General features: G+C 46.7%; 1 protein-coding gene across 1 annotated transcript in view; it reads right to left on the reverse strand.

Annotated features, from left to right (window-relative positions):
- The window catches only part of LOC143750701 (uncharacterized), a 36,183-nt gene extending 14,646 nt beyond the window's left edge, over positions 1 to 21,537 (reverse strand). The window contains exons 1-9 of the mRNA XM_077243882.1: positions 21,473 to 21,537; positions 16,842 to 16,935; positions 16,512 to 16,747; positions 16,322 to 16,436; positions 15,373 to 15,490; positions 15,200 to 15,282; positions 14,828 to 14,945; positions 14,605 to 14,706; positions 14,489 to 14,527 (exon numbers count right to left, since the gene is read on the reverse strand). Coding sequence (XP_077099997.1) covers positions 14,489 to 14,527; positions 14,605 to 14,706; positions 14,828 to 14,945; positions 15,200 to 15,282; positions 15,373 to 15,490; positions 16,322 to 16,436; positions 16,512 to 16,579 — 643 coding nt within the window. The 5' untranslated portion in view covers positions 16,580 to 16,747; positions 16,842 to 16,935; positions 21,473 to 21,537. The remainder of the gene's footprint in view (positions 1 to 14,488; positions 14,528 to 14,604; positions 14,707 to 14,827; positions 14,946 to 15,199; positions 15,283 to 15,372; positions 15,491 to 16,321; positions 16,437 to 16,511; positions 16,748 to 16,841; positions 16,936 to 21,472) is intronic.
- Positions 21,538 to 21,754: the final 217 nt, after the last annotated feature.

The raw sequence follows: 21,754 nt of genomic DNA on the forward strand, positions 1-21,754 counted from the left end.
TCAGAGGCCAAGCCCACAGCCTCCATAGCTCTAGACGGGGGTGAAGGATCGACCCACTCGCCTGAGAGAGCAGATCTCTCCTGATCGGTATCTCTAGGGGAGAGCCGTTGAGGAGAGACACTCGGTCCGCAAACCATACCCGGGCCGACCAGAACGGGGCTATTAGCAGGAGACTGAGCCCCTCCCGGCGAACCCTCTCCAGAACTCCTGGGCGCAGAGCGATCGGGGGAAAAACGTACAAGCGTGACCTCGGCCACGGATGTACCATCGCATCCAACCCCAGCGGGGCTGGATAGCTGAGAGAGAACCACAGCGGGCAGTGTGATGTTTCTCGAGAAGCAAATAGGTCTACCTCGGCAAGACCGAAATGTTTCCATAGGAGTTCCACCACCTCGGGGTGAAGACTCCATTCCCCGGGCCTCGGCCCCTGTCTTGACAGGATGTCTGCCCCCTGATTTAAACACCCCGGGAGATAAAAGCTCTCAGAGAAAGAATTTTCCCCTGGGACCATAGAAGGATCTGACGTGCCAGTTTGTAAAGCGGGCGAGAACGCAAACCCCCCTGATGGTTGATATAAGAAACCACCGATGTGTTGTCTGTCTGGACAAGAACATGGTGGCCCCTTAGGTCTGGGAGGAAGTGTTTCAGAGCCTGAAACACCGCCAACATCTCTAGGCAGTTTAAGTGCCACAGACGATGATGGTCCTCCCACAGACCCTGAGCCGGGCGACCATCCATGATCGCCCCCCAACCCGTGAGAGAGGCATCTGTCATTAGCATAACGCGACGACAAGGAGCTCCTAACACAGGGCCTTGGGACAGAAACCAAGGATCTTTCCACGATATCAGGGCGTGATGACACCGTCGCAAACTCACGATCATGCGAAGCGGATTTCCCCTCGGGGAGAATCCCTTGGTCCTGAGCCACCACTGTAACAGTCTCATGTGCAAGAGGCCAAGAGGTATCACGTTGGACGCAGCTGCCATGAGACCTAGCAGTCTCTGGAACTGTTTTACAGTGGATGACTGGCCTAGCTTGACCTGATCTACTGCAGCGAGAATCAAAGCAATATGAGCAGGTGACAATCGTGCCTGCATCGTCGTTGAATCCCACACTACACCTAGAAAAGTGGTTCTCTGTAATGGAGAAAGAACACTCTTTTTGGCGTTGAGCCTCAGCCCCAGTCACTTGATATGAGCAAGAACGACATCTCGGTGCCGAACCGCCTGTTGTTCCGATTGAGCTAGAATCAAGCAATCGTCTATATAGTACAGAAAGCGGATGCCCTGTAACCTCAGCGGGGCTATAGCAGCATCCGTACACTTCGTGAATGTTTGGGGTGACAGTGCTAGGCCGAACGGAAGAACCCGATATTGGTACGCTTCGCCCCCGAAAGCGAACCTCAGGAACTTCCTGTGTTGAGGGAGGATAGATACATGGAAGTAAACGTCCTTTAGATCTATCATGACAAACCAGTCCTCGGATCTGATTTGAACATCCCCAGTGACAGACACAGCGCCCTGTAACGTACTGGAAGGGAACAGCTGGTCTGGGCACTCCACAACCCTCCTCGGAGGGGGCAAGCGCCCTCGGGAAATCGCTCGCCGAGTCTCTCTACGCCCTGTGAAGGCAGGGTTAGTAGAGCAGACCCCTGAGGGCATCGGAAAAGACAGGGCACCGTGTTCTTGTGCAGTGAACTCAGGTCTTTCACGATAGGGACCACCCTCAGAACCCTGACGTTCAGCACGTCAGGATTTTTTTTTTTCGATGAAGTAGTATCCTAACTCCCTGCTGGGTTGGGGACCCATTCCGCCAGGAACTCTACTAAGGGAACCAGCCTCTCGAGGCTGGCCTCCGGATGAACATCCCGAGTGACAGACACAGCGCCCTGTAACATACTGGCAGGAAACAGCTGGTCTGAGCACTCCACAACCCTCCTTGGAGGGGGCGAGCGTCCCTCGGGAAATCGCTTGCCGAGTCTCTCTACGCCCTGTATAGGCAGGGTTAGTAGAACAGACCCCTGAGGGCATCGAGAAAGACAGGGCACCGTGTTTTTGTGCGGTGAACTCAAGTTTTTCCCGATGGGGACCACCCTCAGAGTCCTGACGTTCAGCCCGTCAGGACTTTTTCGACGCGGCCTTTCTGGCGACAATGACTGTCCTCAGATCAGTCCTGCCCCGAGAAGGCCGCGCCGGAGAGCGCCCCGCCTCGTCCCTCCAGTTTCTCTACAGGGGGGCACGAGACGTGACACTCCGCTTCTGCTGTGCTCTTTTGGAAGACGAACTCGACGAAAGACTTTGCTCTGGTTGAACATTCTGCGTGACAGACACAGTGCCCTGTAACGGCGCACCGGCAGGGAACGACTGGTCTGAACACACTAGAACCCTCCTTAGAGGCGGCGAGCGTCCCTCGGGAAAGCACTCGAGCACTACGCCCTGTTTCGGCAGGGTTAGTAGGACGGGCCCCTGAGGGCGCCGGGAGAGACAGGGCACCCTTAAGGGAGGTGAACGCAAGTCTCTTTCGGCGGGGACCCCCCTCAGATTTCTTTTGAGCAGGTCGGCCTGAAAAGCCTGCATAAAAGTCAACGTATGCAAACATGCAGCCGCCTGCCGAGCCACCGAGTAAGCCTTCCCCACCAGCACAGAGGTATATATATTTATTTATTTTTTTATTTTTTGGTGGAAGAGCCGGTGCTTTAAGTGAAGACGATGAAGCAGGAGAGAGATAGCTAGCGAGCGTCTCATCCGCCTACAGTATCGTCACATAACCAGCAGATTTAGCACCAACAATGTTACCATAAGCATTGGACTGATTTGTGTAAATTCTGCTTGAAACCGGTCTAACCCAGGTCTTTGAAACCTCAGCATGAAGATCTGGGAAGAACGGTAAGCACCGGCTAGAAGGTTGAGGTCGTGCAGACAGAAATCTATGATCTAGATTGCTTTTAATTCTAGAAACCTGTCTATCAGCTGGCCACTCGATACTGTTATTTTTTTTTTTTTTAGCTTTTCAACAGCCCGAGATAATACATCCATCAAACCTTCTTCATTTGCAGTATAATGTGATAAACTAGTTTTCTCTGATGCCAAACTTTCGACATCCAGCTCCTCAGAACTGGAAAATCTCAATTCAACATCATCATGTGCCTCCACCCGGGCAGAAGTAACCGCCGCAGCGCGTGCTTCCAGAGCCGGGTGAGAGGCACTAGATCTCGTCGGAGATAGCTGAGATAGGGCGAAGCCCGTCTCAACGTCGCCAGCGAGATCCATCTGCGAGCCCCAAGACAAGCGCCGCCGCTCTGCCTCAACAGAAGCGGGACCCGAGCCTCGGGGAGCTCGCAGCAAACCACTCTCCTCGAAGAGCGATCGCCGCGAGCGCAGAGTTCTCAAGGGAAAACGCTCGCAATGCTGACAATCGACTCCCTCGAGAGCCGACTGGGCATTGCTGCACTCCCAAACAAGCCACACTTAGCTCGTGTGAATCCCCACCCGTGATGTACCGAGTACAGGGGGGGAACACACTTCTTATACTGCTCGCTCATATTGGTTTTTTTATATAAAATATATATAGTGAAAACTCCTGACAAAACAGACAAACACAATCGACAGATTCAGACACACACAGAGCTGCTGAAGTAACTAAAGCTGGCGTATTGTGTACTCAGGGGATATTTATAGCTTCCTGGTCGATGACGTCACTCGCCGTACGCTCATTCTCTCCATTGACTGATTTCATTCATGCTTCAGACGCGTCACGCTGAGGGCGTTCCCACTGCGATTTCACGCAGTGGTAGTCCCTTCGGGGAACTCAGAAAGTGAAAATTTCATGTCAGGGGACCTTTAAAGGCTAAAGTCCCTGGTATATTGGCTATGTTGTATCCCCAGAATATCAGCAGTTCATCAGCAGTGAACTCCGTCTCCGATCGTCGCACAGGGATAAATATATATAAGTAAATAGCCTATAACGCACATCGGCAAACCTGACCTTACCTGACTAGGCTACTGTAGACTAAAATGCTATAATTTCGTTTTGAATCTTGTTTAAAAGTAGACATTTAGGCCCAGCCTACGCCGAGTTTCGGTTCATTTGAGACGAGCTCCAGTTCACGCGCAAGAGATCACACCTGCGCTTCCACGTCCTCCTGATTATATGTCTGCTATTTGCTTCTTATTTCTTAATTCCAGGCAATTAGTTAATGAAACAGTGATTAAAATTAGGGTACAATTTATACAAAACGAAATTTAATTTAAACAAAGGCTTTCTACAAAACAAACCTTAATAAAGTGGTCAAAATCGTGTCTGACCCATCTTATGATCCTATCTTACTCATGCTGTTCACTCTTCATATAATCGACATAGATTAAATAAAAAATAAAACACTATATTATGTAAACATAAATATGGAGTATAATATTTGTAATTAAGACATGTTGCAATAGGTGTTCTTTCATTTCCAATGTGAACATCATAATGTATTCTCCTGAAAATTATGAATTCCTTGCGAATGTATCTGAGAATATTCTTAAATAAGGAAATCTATTCAGTGAGTGGTTCATGCCAAATTACTATTTGATGAAAATTTGACTATTTCAAATTGTGCTCGTTTTTTTTCGGATGTAGGTGACAATATTTAACAAAGTCTGTCTAGCAGAAACGATTTCTGGTGCGTGCGCGAAAGTCTGTTGGGGGGGGGGGGGGGGGGGCTGGCTATTTAAAGCGGTTTACCGCCTTACCTCGGGAAAATCTTGCTATTCAACCGCGGTTAGAAAAAATCCATACCGCCCTAGTGGAGGAAACGTCTCAGGTTACGTATGTAACCCTGGTTCCCTGATAGGGAACGAGACGCTGCGTTTGAGACGCGATGGGAACGCTCTGCGTGATTACGTCGTGAAGCACGTGTAAAATCAGTCCAATAGAAGCCCACTACGACATAGGTGACGTCATAGACCAGGAAACTATAAAGCAGCCCTGAAATCAGACCGCGACAGCTTCTGAAAAACCTGAAGCAAGTCGATCAGGGCATGCAGGAAGTATGGCAGGCAAACGCAGCGTCTCGTTCCCTATCAGGGAACCAGGGTTACATACGTAACCTGAGACGTTCCCTTTCAAGGGAACTCGAGCTGCGTTTGAGACGCGATGGGAACCCCGTACCCACTACGCCATAGAGACAAATGCCCGTTCTGTGTGAAGTCCTGCGCACGCTAAGAAGCAAGCAACCTCGCCCCAGGAGTGGAGAGGTCAAGGTCATAAAACCTGACAAATGTATGCGGAGAGGACCATCCTGCCGCATTACACACGTCAAGAAGGGAAACTCCTGAAATTAAGGCCATAGAGGCCGCCATACTCCGAGTAGAATGGGCCCGCACAGCCATAGGTGAAGGCTGTCCGGCCGCTTCATAAGCCAATGAAATAGCCTCGACTATCCATTTACTCATCACCTGTTTAGATGCAGGGCATCCTCTCTTGAGTGACCCAAAACAAACAAATAATTGCTCAGATTTACGCCACAGAGCAGCTCTGTGAACGTAGGCATCTAAAGCCCGGACTGGACATAACAGGTTAACTCTCTGGGGTCGAGAAACGCGCCGGCGCGTTTTGCTGTGTTTTTTCCACATAGCAGCAACATAGACTTAAAATACTCCGTCATTTTTGGTCATATAAATAAAATCAATACATGATTATAAACTATAGAGGGTCTTCTTTTTTTTGTGTACACTCACATTAACATCAAATCCGTGTGCTTTTGTAAAATGAAGAAAATAAACAGGGTGTGCTTTCTGCCTCTCTGTCTCCGTTAAATTTTTTTCTGGTGCACGTCTCTAAACTTAAACAAAGCTCAGCGAATACTATTCACACAAGCATGAGCAAAATATCTTTATAATCATTTAAGTTTGTACTTTTAAAATATCTAATTCAAAACTAAAATAAATATTCTCTGTTTATGTAATCTATTAAAAAAGAGAGAGGTGTCAGCCGATCTCATTATCGTTCTCTCAGCTCATTATTCTGCTAATGTGACACGCCCACGGAGAGCGCGCGCTATTCAAACGCAAATGATCTGAAGCAACACATGCAAAGTGTCAACGCCCCTCATAAACGCAACATAAACACAACAAATGTAATCATCAGATTAATGTAGCCTACTATTTCTTCTTGCGAGGCTGTGTGAGGAGTAATCCTGGGACATTTACCTCAGAACATGTGCTGTTTTTTTTCATTACGAGGAGCAACGGATCCATCTGATAAGTAAGTTCTTTATTATTATTGTTCTAATCGCGATATCACAGTGTATGTAAACCGCAAAAAGACTGTTTAAATATGAATCGCGTCTGTGTGTAAATGAATGAACTGAACAGTTTTTACCAAACCCTATTACTATACTGAGATGAGTGAAAATCGACTGAAATTTGTAGAAATAACGTTATAATGTCTTTGTATTAGCAACGTATTAAACTGCAAATTAATATTTATGCCCTAATATAGGCTCATAAAAACAACAAACGATATGCCTATGTTACAGACGAAATATGAAAGACAACATTTTGTTGACTAGTTTTGGATAGATTATTAACTGTTTAATGTAAAATATGCTACTGCCACATCGAATAAGCTTTTGTTCACCAATTTCTGCTCAAATGTTATATATTAGGCTATGTTTGTTTTGTCAAAAATAGAGTCATCAAGTAGGATGCTATTATAGTGTTTGTTCCAATGTAGGCTTTATTCAAACTAATGAATCCTTAACTTTGAAATATGTATGATAAAATGTATACTTTAGTTTTTACAAAGACATATGAAATATCCATCTGAGAAGTAAGTTTTTTTATTAGTGTTCTAATTGCGATATCATAGTGTATGTAGGCCTAAACCGCAAAAAGACTGTTTAAATATGAATCGCGTCTGTGTGTGAATGAATGAACTGAACAGTTTTTACCAAACCCTATTGCTATACTGAGATGAGTGAAAATCGACTGAAATATGTTGAAATAACGTTAAAATGTCTTTGTATTAGCAACGTATTAAACTGCATATTAATATTTATATGCCCTAATATAGGCTATCATAAAAACAACAAACGATATGCCTATGTTACAGAAGAAATATGAAAGACAACATTTCGTTGACTAGTTTTTGGATAGATTATTAATTGTTTACTGTAGCCTAAACTATAGACTACTGCCACATTGAATAAGCTTTTGTTCACCAATTTCTGCTCAAATGTTAAATATATTAGGCTATGTTTGTTTTGTCAAAAATAAAGTCATCAACTAGGATGCTATTATAGTGTTTGTTCCAATGTAGGCTTTATTCAAACTAATGAATCCTTAACTTTGAAATATGTATGATAAAATGTATACTTTAGTTTTTACAAAGAAATATTACACTTGAAATATTGTTATTTTAATTGTTGCTGTAATTGTAACCTTTTTAATAAAATAGCAAATAATATATTTATAAGGTAGATGTAAACAAAATCTTAAAATGTCAATATAAGCCTTCTCTTCAAATTATTTGTATTGTGTTTTATTAGTGACAAATTTGGGGAGAGGATACATATCCAAAACTTTCTGAAAATACAGTATGAGAATTAACTACACAATTACTAGAAATGTTCACCTTGGATATTATACAATTTGCAAGCAAAAATACAAGTGGAAAAATACTTTTTTTTTTATAGATGTTTCCAACTGTGAACCAATTTTGTAGTATATATACACATTTCTTTTCTTGTGTCCTTGTATTCTTTCTTGTGGCTCAGTGACACACCTGTGAAAAGCTCATTATGCAGGCTCATTAAGCAGGTCTTTTGTCTTCACAGGTGTGAATCAGACCATTATACATGAGTCACGCCCATTTCGCATATTGCCTTTCCAAACAAAAAGTGTTTTACTAAATTTAAATCAATGTATTGTTTTATGTGAATGATTTGGAAGGATGATTTTCAGATCATTTTGAAGCAAAAATCCTAGGCGAGAACATCCATTAGTCAAAGGTCTTGTGGACACATATTTAGTATGTGTTTTGTGGCCTTATTTCAGAGACTTTAAGTTTTAGTTTTTTCGATAACCATGCATAAACAATATTCTCTCAAAAATACAAACATGTACATACATCTTGCTAACATATTATGGTAGCCCTGTTTGTGCTATATAGAGTGAATTTACACCTTTGCCATTAACATGTTTATAAATAACTGAAAAAAGCACAAATGTTAGAGCATGTCAGAATGCTCCAGGACCCCAAAAACACATAGGACCCCAGAGGGTTAAGCTGTTCCTGATCTGGGGTATTAAAGGGTGGAGGATAAAAGGCCTGCCGCACTATTGGGCCCCCAACATTTAGTGGGACCTTAGGAATATAACCCGGTCTAGGGTAGAGGAATGCTTTCACCATACCAGGTGCAAATTCCAGACATGAAGGAGCAACCGACAGAGCATGTAAATCACCCATTCTCTTGATAGACGAAATAGCAAGGAGAAATATAGTCTTTAGAGTGAGGAATTTTTCTGAAACCTCCTCGATGGGCTCGAAGGGAGCCAAGGCCAGACCCTCAAGTACAATGGCCAAATCCCAAGCCGGTGCTCTAGATTGCAGTGCAGGCCTGATCCTCAATGTACCACGGAGAAAACAAATAATAAGAGGATCTCTCCCAGAAGAAGCCCCGAGAGGGGTGATAAGCCGATATAGCCGCTACGAACCCCTTTAAGGTGGAGGGAGATAATCCAGCAGAGAAACGGTCTTGAGGAAATCGAGAACTGTACCAACCGGGCAGTTAACAAGATTTAATGGAACAGTTTCCATTTCAATGTACATAGTTTTCTCGTGGAAGGAGCTCTGGATTGAAGGACGGTCTCAACGACCTCAGTCGAGAGACCGGATTCTATGAGCTGGGCCCCCTCAGAGGCCAAGCCCTCCGTTTCCACAACTCCGTTAAACCCTTTTCTATTATGTGCAGGACCCATAGAGAAATATTTGGCTGAAGTTTCCACGCTGCCAGAAATTTCGATAAGGGAACCAGTCTCTCGAGACTGGCCTCTGGATTTGATTGAACAATCATTTCGGCGCCCTGAAGCGGCGAACCGGCAGGGAACAACCGAACTGACCGTTCTACAACCCTCCTCAGAGGATTGCACGGGGACGCTGACACCTCGGCACCCTGAAGCGGCGAACCGGCAGGGAACAACCGAAGTGGCAGTGCTGCGACCCTCCTCAGAGAGTCGCACCCCAGGTAGAACTCCCGGGAGCATTGATATCGGGGGCTTGACCAAAGATCTCCAATAGAAGCTCCGCAACCTCGGGGTGAAGTCTCCATTCCCCGGGCCTCAGCCCCTGCCTCAACAGGATATCTGCTCTGATATACGAGATCATTCGTCAGTGTGTTGTCCAGACCCTCCGCCGAGCGACCACTCGTGATCACTCCCGACTTGTGAGGGAAGCATACGTCGATAGCATTATGCGTTGACAAGAAACCCCCAACATGGGCCTGGGCGAGGAACCAAGGTTCTTCCACATGACCGAGGCACGAAGGCATAGCCGCGTGACCTTGATCATGCGAAAACGGATTTCCCCTCGGAGAAAACCCCTTGGTCCTGAGCCACCACTGCAGGGGTCTCATGTACAGAAGGCCAAAAGTAATTACGTTGGACACAGCTGCCATGAGACCCACAGTCTGAAACTGTTTCTCCTCGTTTCTCCTCGGCGCCCTCTGGGGTGCGACTCTCTGAGGAGGGTCGCAGCGCTGCCAGTTCGGTTGTTCCCTGCCGGTTCGCCGTTCAGGGCACCGAGGTGTCAGCGTCCCCATACGATCCTCCGAGGAGGGTCGTAGAACGGTCAGTTCGGTTGTTCCCTGCCGGTTCGCCGCTTCAGGGCACCGTAGTGACTGTTCAACCCAATCCAGAGGCCAGTCTTGAGAGACTGGTTCCCCTAGTAGAATTTCTGGCAGCGTGGAAACTACTGCCACATATTTCTCGGTGGGTCCTGCACACTATAGAAAAGGGTTCAGAATTCGGTTCTTGTCCGCCCAGATTTCTAGGGGTCCTCCCCACTGTGGTGGACACCGAGCAGGCTTTGGTTATGGAGCAGGAAGTACTGACACTTCTGCAAAAGGAGTAGTAGAAGGGGTTCCTCCTCCCGGCAGACAGTCAGGGTTTTACTGCCATTACTTCATTGTTCCGAAAGAGGATGAGGGGTTGCGTCCTACTCTAGACCTGCGTCAATTAAACAGCAGGTTTCAGAATCTTAAGTTCAAAGTATGCTTACGCTAAATATGATTGTGTCACAGATTCAGTCCGAGGACTGGTTTGTCACAATAGACTTAAAGGACGCTTACTTATCTATCCATCCTCATCACAGGAGGTTCCTGAGGTTTGCTTTCAGGGGCGAAGCATACCAGTATCGGGTTCTTCCATTCGGCCTAGGTTATCACCCCACACCTTTTACAATATGCGTGGATGCAGCTCTGGCTCCTCTGAGATTCCAGGGCATTCGCGTATTAAATTATATCGACGATTGGTTGATTTTAGCTCAGTCCGAGCTTTTGGCAGTTCAACATCGAGATGTCGTTCTGTCCCACATAAGGAGGTTGGGGTTGCGGCTCAAAACCAAAAAGAGTGTACTCCTCCCAGCTCAGAGGACCACTTTCTAGGTGTATTATGGGATTCGACAACAATGCAAGCACGTCTGTCTCCTGCACGTATTTCTGCGATTCTCACAGCCGTAAAGAATGTAAAACTAGGTCAGTCACTCACTGCAAACAGTCTCTGAGACTGTTGGGGCTCATGGTAGTTGCATCTAACGTAGTTACTTTTGGCCTTCTGTACATGAGACCCCTGCAGTGGTGGCTCGGGACCAAGGGGTTTTCTCCGAGGGGAAATCCGTTTTCGCATGATCAAGGTCACGCGGCTATGCCTTCGTGCCTCGGTCATGTGGAAGAAACCTTGGTTCCTCGCCCAGGGCCCAGTGCTGGGTGCTTCTTGTCGACGCGTCACGCTATCGACGGATGCTTCCCTCACAGGATGGGGGGTGGTCATGAGTGGCCGCTCGGTGAAAGGTCTTTGGCTGGGGCTCATGGTAGTTGCGTCCAACATAGTTACTTTTGGCCTTCTGTACATGAGACCCCTGCAGTGGTGGCTCGGGACCAAGGGGTTTTCTCCGAGGGGAAATCCGTTTTCGCATGATCAAGGTCACGCGGCTATGCCTTCGTGCCTCGGTCATGTGGAAGAACCTTGGTTCCTCGCCCAGGCCCAGTGTTGGGGGCTTCTTGTCGACGCATAATGCTATCGACGGATGTTTCCCTCACAAGTCGGGGGCAATCATGAGCGGTTGGTCGGCGAAGGGTCCGGACAACACACTGATTGTCTCGTATATCAGAGCAGATATCCTGTTGAGGCAGAGGCTGTGGCCCGGGGAATGGAGACTTCACCCCGAGGTGGTGGAGCTTCTTAGGGAGAACTTCGGTCAAACTACAAGTCGACCTTTCGCATCGCTTGTACAATGCATTGCCCTTGTGGTTCTCCCTCACGCATCCAGCTCCGCTTGGACTGGATGTAATGTAATAGGTGTGGTTGCCGCTACACCTATACGCTTTTCCCGATATCTTTGCTCCTGGGAGCTCTGGAGTTGTGGATACTGTGGGCTCGGCCTCTGAGGGGGCCCAGCTCATAGATTCAGGTTTCTCGACCGAGGTCGTGGAGACCATACTCCAGTCTAGAGCTCCCTCCACAAGAAGACTAATATGCTGTTCTCTGCCTGGTGCAGAGAACGCCTTCTGAATCTCGTTTCTGCCCTGTTGGTACAGTACTTGATTTCTGTAATGAATGTTTCTTTGCTGGGCTATCTCTGAGGAGAGATCCTTAATTTCATCTTCTCCGTGGTACATGAGGCTGAGGCCTGCACATACTTGGAATTGCACCTGGTTGGTGGTAGTATTTCTTCACCCCAGATCGGGTTGTATTTCTAGGTCCCTACTAAATGTGCGGGTCATTTGTGCTCCAGGCCTTCTGTCCTCCACCTTTAATACCCCAGATCAGGAAAATCTTAAATCTGTTATGCCCTGTCCGAGCTTTGGATGCTTAGGTCCACAGAGCTGCTCAGTGGCGTTTATCAGAACAATTATTTGTCTGCTTCGGGTAACCTAAGATAGGTTGCCCTGCATCTAAACAGATAATGAGCAAGTGGGTAGTTGAGGCTATCTCACTTGCTTATGAAGCGGCCGGACAGCGTTCACCTGTGGCTGTTCAGGCCCATTCTACAAGGAGTATGGCTGCCTCTAGGCTTTAATTTCGGGTGTTTCCCTTCAGGATATTTGTAATGCGGCAGGCTGGTCCTCACCGCATACATTTGTCAGATTTTATGACCTACACCTCTCCACTCCCGGGGCTAGGTTGCTTGCTTCTAGTGTGCGCAAGGACTTCACACAGAACGGGCATTTGTCTTATGGCGTAGTGGGTATGGGGTTCCCACCGCGTCTCAACGCAGCTCGAGTTCCCTTGAAAGGGAACGTCTCAGGTTACGTATGTAACCCTGGTTCCCTGAGAGGGAACGAGACGCTGCGTTCTCCTGCCATACTTCCTGCATACCCTGATCGACTTGCTTCAGGCTTTTTCAGAAGCTGTCGCGGTCTGTTTTTTGGTGTGCTTTATAGCTTCCTGGTCTATGACGTCACCGCCTATGACGTCTCGCTCTTCCATTGGACTGATTATACACGTGCTTCACGACGCAATCACGCAGAGCGTTCCCACCGCGTCTCAACGCAGCGTCTCGTTCCGTCTCAGGGAACCAGGGTTACATACGTAACCTGAGACGTTTTACTGTTTTTTTTTATTTTTATTTTTTTTTGATATATTTCATCTAATAAACTCTTTTTATTTTCACTCTCATAATGTTCAGCTGTCCAGTAAATATTTAACTAGCAACAGCATTAGAAAAACCTCCTTTTAAAAGCTCCTCTTTATTCAACAGAGTTATGAGCTGCCTATTTATTGAAAAATCAAACATCTGCCTTTTTCTTAATATTTTTATTTGTTTTGTTCACTTTTTCTTAACAAAACACTAACGATACCAATTCCTCAGAACTGGAAATCGCAGCACACTGGATCTGCAGGTGAAAGCTGAGATAGGGCGGTGCCCGTCCCAACCCACGCTGTCAGATCCGTTTTCGAACCCCAAAATGCGAGTCGCCGCCGTGTCTAGGCAACAGCGGGACCTGCGCGGGGAGCGCAAACCGTACCGTCCTCCTCAAAGAACGATCGGCGAGAGTGGAGCGTCTTCATAGATAGACTCATACAATGCTCACAATCAGCCCCCTCGAGGACTGACTGAGCATGCTCCACTCCCAAACAAGCAACACAAAGCTGATGTGTGTGTCCCCACCCGTATATAACGAGTGCTGGGAACAACACACCGTCTATAATCTTGCTTGCTCGCCATAATAATGATAGATATATTGGGCTTGACAGACAACAATAAATAGACATGGACAGATATACAGAGAGCGCTTGCTGAAGGTACAGAAGCTGTTGCGGTCTGATTTCAGGGCTGCTTTATAGTTTCCTGGTCTATGACGTCACCTATGTCGTAGTGGGCTTCCATTGGACTGATTTTACACGTGCTTCACGACGTAATCACGCAGAGCGTTCCCATCGCGTCTCAAACGCAGCTCGAGTTCCCTTGAAAGGGAACAGTTTTTTTAACTCTAACACAACATATTCAGCTTTACGTCTAGCACAATGTTCTTCATTAGGCATTTTGAGCTCCTTGAGAATAATATTGATTATGTACTTCATAAAATGTATAAGGGTAGTAAATATAGAAAATATCCTAACTGAGTCATCCCTTAAGTATGCATATAATCCAGCTAATACACCTAATTGACAACAACTGAAACATCACAATACAAAATAACAGAAAGTTAAAGAAATGCTCATCCCAGTATTAAGATATGTGTTTTCATTTTTATTTTATTAAAGACATATTGAATGATGTAGGGTGTCTAATTTGTAGGCATATTCATTTCATGCTTGGGTTGGATTTTGCTATTTCAGTATAGATATGGCTTTCATCTTGAATGTGTTTGGTTATTGCAGCTCTTATAAAAAGAAAAGTGATGGCCACTACTAGTATAGAATGTGTCTTACAGGAGTAACAATAACTATCAGATTATCACTATCATATGGGAACATAACAGATTATATTTCAGATAACAACAGAATATATTACGTTTTATTCTTTACTGTGTGTTGCACCTTTTTTTACAGGATGGCAGTGTTAAATCGCTAACTGTTATTACTTGTTTTAACAATTAACTGAATTTTGTGAATTTAAAAAAGCACAAAAATACAACACATTACTTACCATCTCCTTGTGCTTCCCAAGGCAGAATAAAATCATCAGAGAGACTGCATGCTGCTTCTGTGTCAATTTTCTCTTCACAGCCAGGAATGTTGTTGTACAGCACTATCTTCTCTCCTAGTGTCTTTTTGTGCTCACCAAGTCTCCTCCGTTTGCGTTGCCTTGTTTGGTTGCTGTCTGTAAGGTTAAAAAAAAAAATATTAGAAACAAAAAAAATTTCTAAATTCCAAGTCGAGTGATGTAGCAGCAAATACCATTTTGTCGATACAGATCATGCTTCTTTCTTCGGATGGAATAAATAATCTCATCGATTTCTCTCTGGAGCTCTTCCTGGCTACTGTGAGTACTGTGTCTCTCTTGAAATCCAAAAATAAGCTAAGTCGACCGTTACAGAAAACGCAGTGTCACTGCAAAAATGTAGACAAGTATATGGAAATAAAGTACCAATTTTTACACCAGCGACTAGATTAGACATACCTGTGGCTGCCCATTGCTTGACATCACACACCCAACGATCTGCATCCTCCATAGAGATGTTTAACTCCTGCTTGAGACTCTCAAGATTGGCTGCTTCCATTTCTGCTCTCTGTGTAGTCTATTTAAAAAAATAAAAATGACAGAAAACATAGCATCACTGCAAAATTAACCACAAATGCCCCCGAAAAAAATGCAGGGAGAGCGCGATCACAGTCATTGCCAGTTATGCAGTCAAGATTATACATTTGGTGAATTCGCAGGGACCAGCATAGCCGGAGTGCAATGGATGAACCACTTTCTTGATTATAGTATCTCCAGGGCCCAGAAAACACCTCAGATCCGGTGGGTTAATGTGCAGTGTAGGCTTCTTACTTTGACAAATCTTTTGGCCAGTGTCTTGTGGAGACTCTGCACCTTCCTATGGTTCCATCCCACAGTTATCATATCTCCTCTGCCTATAAAAAACAAAACCGATAAGAACAAATCAATTGTACAATCTAGCATTGTGTGTACAACACAAGGGTTAAAACCTTTTTTCAACCAACCTGACTTGGTCATGTACTTTGTAGTAAGAGCTGCCCTTGAAAGGAAGCTATTGACCTGTTCCACCTCTTCACCAACAGTATTTCCTGCACCGTCCTGGCTTCTACCGCCCCACCTAACCTGCTCCAAAGAATACGATCAAGACCTTTATCATTCAAATCTTGTTTTTGTATCCTCAATTGAATTTGGCCATGAGCAAATTTTGATGTTTAATATGAGAAAATATAAAATGTTCTGAGGTAGGATAATAATGAAAGAAAAGCTTTCACAACTGCAAATGTTTTGGAAGGGTTTAGGAAGCATATCCTACAAACAGCCCTGCTGTTAAACCAGAATGATCAGTAGGATCACTGATAGTAATGTTAACTATGTTTTAAAAGTTCATAAGTGTTGTGTGTTGTGTGTGTGTGTGTGACACACACACACACACACACACGCACACACACACACACACACGCACACACACACACACACACACACACACACACACACACACACACACACACACACGCACACACACACACACACACACACACACACACACACACACACACACACACACACACACACACACACACACACACACACACACACACACACACACACACACACTAAATAAGTGGTTTTAAACTTGTCCTTGAGGACCCCCGGCACTACACATTTTGTATATCTCACTTATATGTCACACTTGATTTAACTCATCAGCTCATTAGTAGAGACTGCAAGACCTGAATTGGGTGTGTCAGATAAGGGAGACATACTGTACACAATGCAGTGCTGGGGTCCTCCAGGACAAGTTTGAAAACCACTGCATTAAAGTATTTCACTAATGTGCACTATTTTTTTTTTGAAACATCCATATTTACATAGATAAAAATCAAGCTTATTTTTTCTGATGCTGCAATGATACGTCTAAAAACTTTAAACGTAAACTTTACTTGCACACTGTACCTCACATTTGCCAGTGTGAGCCTTGGCATGCATTACAGAGAGAAAAGGCTTCATCATGGTCAGTGGTTGGAGCTCAGGTAACTTCTCTGCCATCTTTTCCAAATAAGGCCAGTACCTGTAATGGGAAAATTATTATTAAAGGTAAAACATCAGTAAAAACTTAATTTATCATTTGGCAATGGCTATCTACCTGCAAGCAATGTCCATACAAAATTTTTTTGCATTTGCAGCTTGTGCCAGCTCCTTCTGCAGGAACATTGGGTAGACATATATTTCTCCACGGTAGTGATTCAAGCCTTGCAGCAAGAGTCCATGTCTACACACAGCTATTTAAAGGCCCTCTTCATCCACCTTGGCCCTGGACTTCTGTGATATTTCTCTGCCTGCTGTAAATGTTGCCGGTCCGCTGACATCATGACCTGTCCTCTGAAAGTAGAAAAAATATGTTACATGTAACCCCAGGACAAGTAAAAAATAAAATAAAATAAAAGAAGGGTTATAGACTTGAAGAAATCCTTACACTTAACATCTGGCTTCTTATTTGGTCAACAAACTCAGATACTTTGGCATCTTGTGCGATGAACAGTCCATCAAAAAGAGATGGTTCGTCTGTCCTAAATGAGTGGAATTTATCGCCAAAACAATAACAATCATAATTAAACGCTGCATTCACCTAAATTAATATGACAATTAACCATAAAGGTGCCACAAATTTTAGTCTGTATGAACTACATTTGATCTGGAACACTGTGTTTAGAGTATCAGCATGTATTTGTCCTGTGGCAATGAATGCTGTAATTTGGCATTAACTTGAGTAAAAAGTAAAAAACATACTGTTTAAAGTAAAAAAATATAATAATAACACCTTTATTGTTGTTCATGTCTTCAAGGTACAGAAGGGAGAAAAAGTTCCTGAACAATTTACCAGATTGTTGTCATAGAACTGTAATATTATACGCTTGTTTAAAACAGTACTATATCTTTCAAACACTTTTTAAAATGGTAAAAGCATTTACGTTTAAATGTGAAGCAATCACACATACTTTCAAATAAAAGTATGATTATATAATGACTAGAGCCACCATTTTTGTGTCGAAGAAATATGTTTAGATACCACAAAATTATTGTTCCCTTTCGTAGTCACTCCGAGTTACCCCGGATGACGACGAATGGGGGTTTCGCCTAGAAAGCCAATCATCTTTGTGTATCATAAAACGAGCCAAAGGCGATGAAATGCCATGGGTCTGCGGAATTTGCATAGCGTAACTCCGCCCCACCTCGTGGGTATAAAAGGAGGACGCTCGGCAACATGCAGATATGTTTTCACTTCGGAGCCAAGAGCTTCTCTTCACTCCACAAGCCAATCCTGACTTCATCTTCTGTGACGAGCGAACTCTCCGGTGTTGGTGTGACGGCGGTACCCACCGAGTTCACATTGCCTGCGATCTGAGCAGTGATCTGCCGGTCTGTGTGTTTCTCCCTGGTCGCCTCAGCATCGCTGAGTTTTTTCTCTAAAAGAGCTGCACGTGGCACGTCTTTTTAAAGATGTCTCGCCCGTGTTCTTCTGGGTGCGGTCGTTTCCTGTCTTCCTTTGATGGGCACAATCGCTGCTTTGCGTGTTTGGGCTTAGAACACGCTAAAGCAGCGCTTATGGATGACTCATGTTCCTTCTGTGGGAACATGGCCATCGCAACACTGAGGTCTAGACTCAATGATCTCATTCGAGAGAGAGTCCCCTCATCCACACCCCGATCTACATCCTCCACGAGAGGCTGTACTTCGGTTGGTGGACAGGGTGACTTGAGGGTGACGGTGTGGGACAATCCGACGATGCGTCCTCGGACCACGCCCCCCTCTACAGTGTTGCAACCCGCGAGTGCTGCGGTGATTCTACCGGGTTCATCCTTCGATGCCCCGCGTGTTTCATTTGGCGCTCCAGAGGAAGACTCGATGTCGATCGCGGCATCAGAAGGCGGGCAAGAGTCATCGGGAAGTGACGATGCGGCTGCGTTGCCTCCTTCTGGGGCTCCAGCGTTGCCCGTATCAGATCCCGAGATGACGGCCATGCTCTCCCGGGCCGCCGCGAGCATCGGGGTGAGTGGAACCCTCCGCCCTGCCCTGAGCGCTCGCGGTTGGATGATTGGTTTTTGGGTGCGGCTGCCGCCTCACGGCCACAGCCAACCCCAATGCCATTCTTCCCGGAGGTGCATGAGGAGTTGACGAAATCATGGAAGGCTCCCTTGACCTCCCGTGTACGTTCGTCAGCTTTCTCCGCCTTTCCTCCCCTCGATGGGGCGGCCGCCCATGGGTACACTGGGATTCCCCCGGTTGAACGCTCTGTTGCCATGCAACTATGTCCTCAGAGTGCTTCATCTCGTGGTAATCCTAAGCACCCGTCCAAGGCCTGTAGATTTTCGTCCACCCTAGTGGCGAGGTCTCACAGAGCTGCAGGACAGGCGGCTGCCGCTCTGCATGCGATGAGCACCTTGCAGGTCTACCAGGCCCAGCTGCTCAGAAATATATGCACGAGGCGGGGACTGACCCAGGGCTCTTCAATGAGCTGCGTGCCACCACTGACCTCGCTCTCCGAGCGACGAAAGTGGCCTCACACTCCCTGGGTCAGGTGATGGCCACCTCTGTGGTCCAGGAGCGTCACCTGTGGCTGAACCTGGCTGATATGCGGGACGACGAGCGAACCCGTCTGCTCGACGCCCCCATATCCCAGGCCGGCCTCTTCGGCGGAGCGGTTGAGGACTTTGCCCAGCAGTTCTCAACCGCACAGAAGCAGTCTGAGGCGATTAAACATATTCTGCCCCAACGGCCTGCTGCTGCTTCCACCCAGCCGTCGGTACAGACAAAGTCCGGTGGGTTACGGCCGATCCTGGATCTACGTGTCTTGAACCGCTCCCTTCACAGGCTGCCATTCAAGATGCTCACGGCCAAACGCAATTTTGAATGTGTGCGGCCACGGGATTGGTTTGAAGCGATAGACCTGAAGCACGCCTACTTTCATGTCTCCATCTTACCTCGACACAGACCGTTCCTACGGTTTGCTTTCGAGGGGCAGGCATACCAGTACGCGGTTCTCCCCTTCGGGCTAGCCCTGTCTCCTCGCGTCTTCACGAAGGTCGTCGAGGCTGCCCTTGTTCCCCTTCGGGAACACGCTTGATCTCTGTCGTGCTTTCCTTCCTGCAAGATGGGTTGGAGTGAAGGCTGGCTCCCTCCACCCTGAGGGTGTATGTGGCCGCTATCGCCGCATATCACGAAGCAGTTCAAGGTTAGTCTCTGGGGAAGCACGACCTGATCGTCAGGTTCCTGAGAGGAGCGAGGAGACTGAATCCTCCTCGCCCTCCTCTCGCTCCCTCTTGGGACCTCTCAGTGGTCTTAAATGCCCTGCAGAGGGCTCCCTTTGAGCCTCTGCATTCAGTTGAGCTTAAGTTCCTGTCTATGAAGACAGCGCTCCTGGTTGCTTTGGCCTCTATCAAGAGGGTAGGGGACCTGCACGCATTCTCCGTTGACGAAGCGTGCCTGGAATTCGGGCCCGGTCACTCTCACGTGATCCTGAGACCCCGGCCTGGATATGTGCCCAAGGTTCCCACCACTCCCTTCCGGGACCAAGTGGTGAACCTGCAAGCCCTGCCCCGGGAGGAGGCAGACCCAGCCTTGGCACTGCTCTGTCCAGTATGCGCTCTCCGTGCTTACGTAGACAGAACGCAGTGTTTCAGGACCTCAGACCAGCTCTTTGTCTGTTATGGTGGGAGACTGAAGGGAAAGGCTCTCTCAAAGCAGAGGTTGTCTCACTGGATAGTGGACACCATTGCTTTGGCTTACCAACAGCAAGGGCGACCGTGCCCCCTTGGTGTGACAGCCCACTCCACCCGGAGTGTGGCTTCCTCTTGGGCCCTAGCGCATGGCGCCTCGCTGGCAGACATTTGTAGAGCTGCAGGCTGGGCGACACCCAACACATTCGCCAGATTCTATAATCTCCGAGTGGAGCCTTGTTCCTCTCGTGTACTCGCTTCAGTTAGCTAGTACTGGACCCGCTCAGGTGTCTTCGCTTGCTCGCCATTCCACTCCACGGACTGGATACGTGCGATTATTCCTCAGGTGAGCCTTCCTCTCTGAAGCCCTGAGTTCCTCCAGCACTGTTGACGCTGGCGCCAGTGTCTATTGCCTGGGTGTCGGCTAGGTGCCTCCGTGTGCATGGTTCCTCCCTGAGTAACCCCCACATGTGTATTTCCACTGTAAGCCTCCTTGAGCATGTGTCTTTCCCTTGGCAAGCCACCTTGCCCTCCTGGAGTTGAAAGTTGCCACCCCCCGGGCTGGTCACTCCAGTGTTCCTCCATATGTAGCCCTCCGGCCATATGTGTTATATGAGATATTCTTCCCAGTGTACCTTGGTATTCCTGTGTTAAGTAGGACTCCTTCGTCCGTGCCAATATCACGACAGGGGGATCAGACTTTCGCAGGGCACTGGAAGACAGCTGTGAAGGTGGCGTGATTTCACGGGGACCCCATTCGTCGTCATCCGACGTAACTCGGAGTGACTACGAAAGGGAACGTCTCGGTTACATATGTAACCCTCGTTCCCTGAGTAGGGAACGGAGACGTTACGTCTCCCTGCCACTTCCGCTGTACCGCTGGGTAGACGCCTGAGTTCAGTCTCGGCTCCTCAGCAAAGACATATCTGCATGTTGCCGAGCGTCCTCGTTTTATACCCACGAGGTGGGGCGGAGTTACGCTATGCAAATCCCGCAGACCCATGGCATTTCATCGCCATTGGCTCGTTTTATAATACACGAAGATGATTGGCTTTCTAGGCGAAACCCCCATTCGTCGTCATCCGACGTAACGTTTCCGTTCCCTACTCAGGGAACGAGGGTTACATATGTAACCGAGACGTTAGTTTTTACAGCAATAAGGTGAAGCATAGTTTCTCTATAAATAACTATCAGTCCATCCAACCAATCGCTATACTTGCTTTTCCTTTAGAGGGTAATGGCTTTGGGGGTCTAGTGCCTATCCCATCTAGCACTGGGTGAGAGGTGACGTGCAGCATGGACATATCTGCCCCTCTATTGCAAAGCTACACAAAAAGACCACTGCACCACCCTATATCTAAATAAAAATTTAAAAAAAGATTCCACTTACCCTTTTGACTTCTTGAACCGGTAATGTTTTCTATTACCGTCTGCAGACATAGCCAGCATGACTGGTGTGCATGCTGGGCATTTAAAGGGCTCCATCAGGCACAGATCTTCTTTCTTATAGTTGCAGAAGGCAAACTCCCGAAAGACTCTGTGGAATGTATCACCACAAATACTACCCGTCTGGAAACAAGGATGGTATTATTTTGGTTAATAAAACATTTTGAAGTCTGGAATTCAAACAGCCCTTACCCGACCAGTGCACAGGACAAAAGCATACAGTAAG

The sequence above is a fragment of the Siphateles boraxobius genome, unplaced genomic scaffold (assembly GCF_051911475.1).
Source record: "Siphateles boraxobius isolate OS27281-9 unplaced genomic scaffold, OSU_SipBor_1 25, whole genome shotgun sequence".
NCBI lineage: Eukaryota > Metazoa > Chordata > Actinopteri > Cypriniformes > Leuciscidae > Siphateles > Siphateles boraxobius.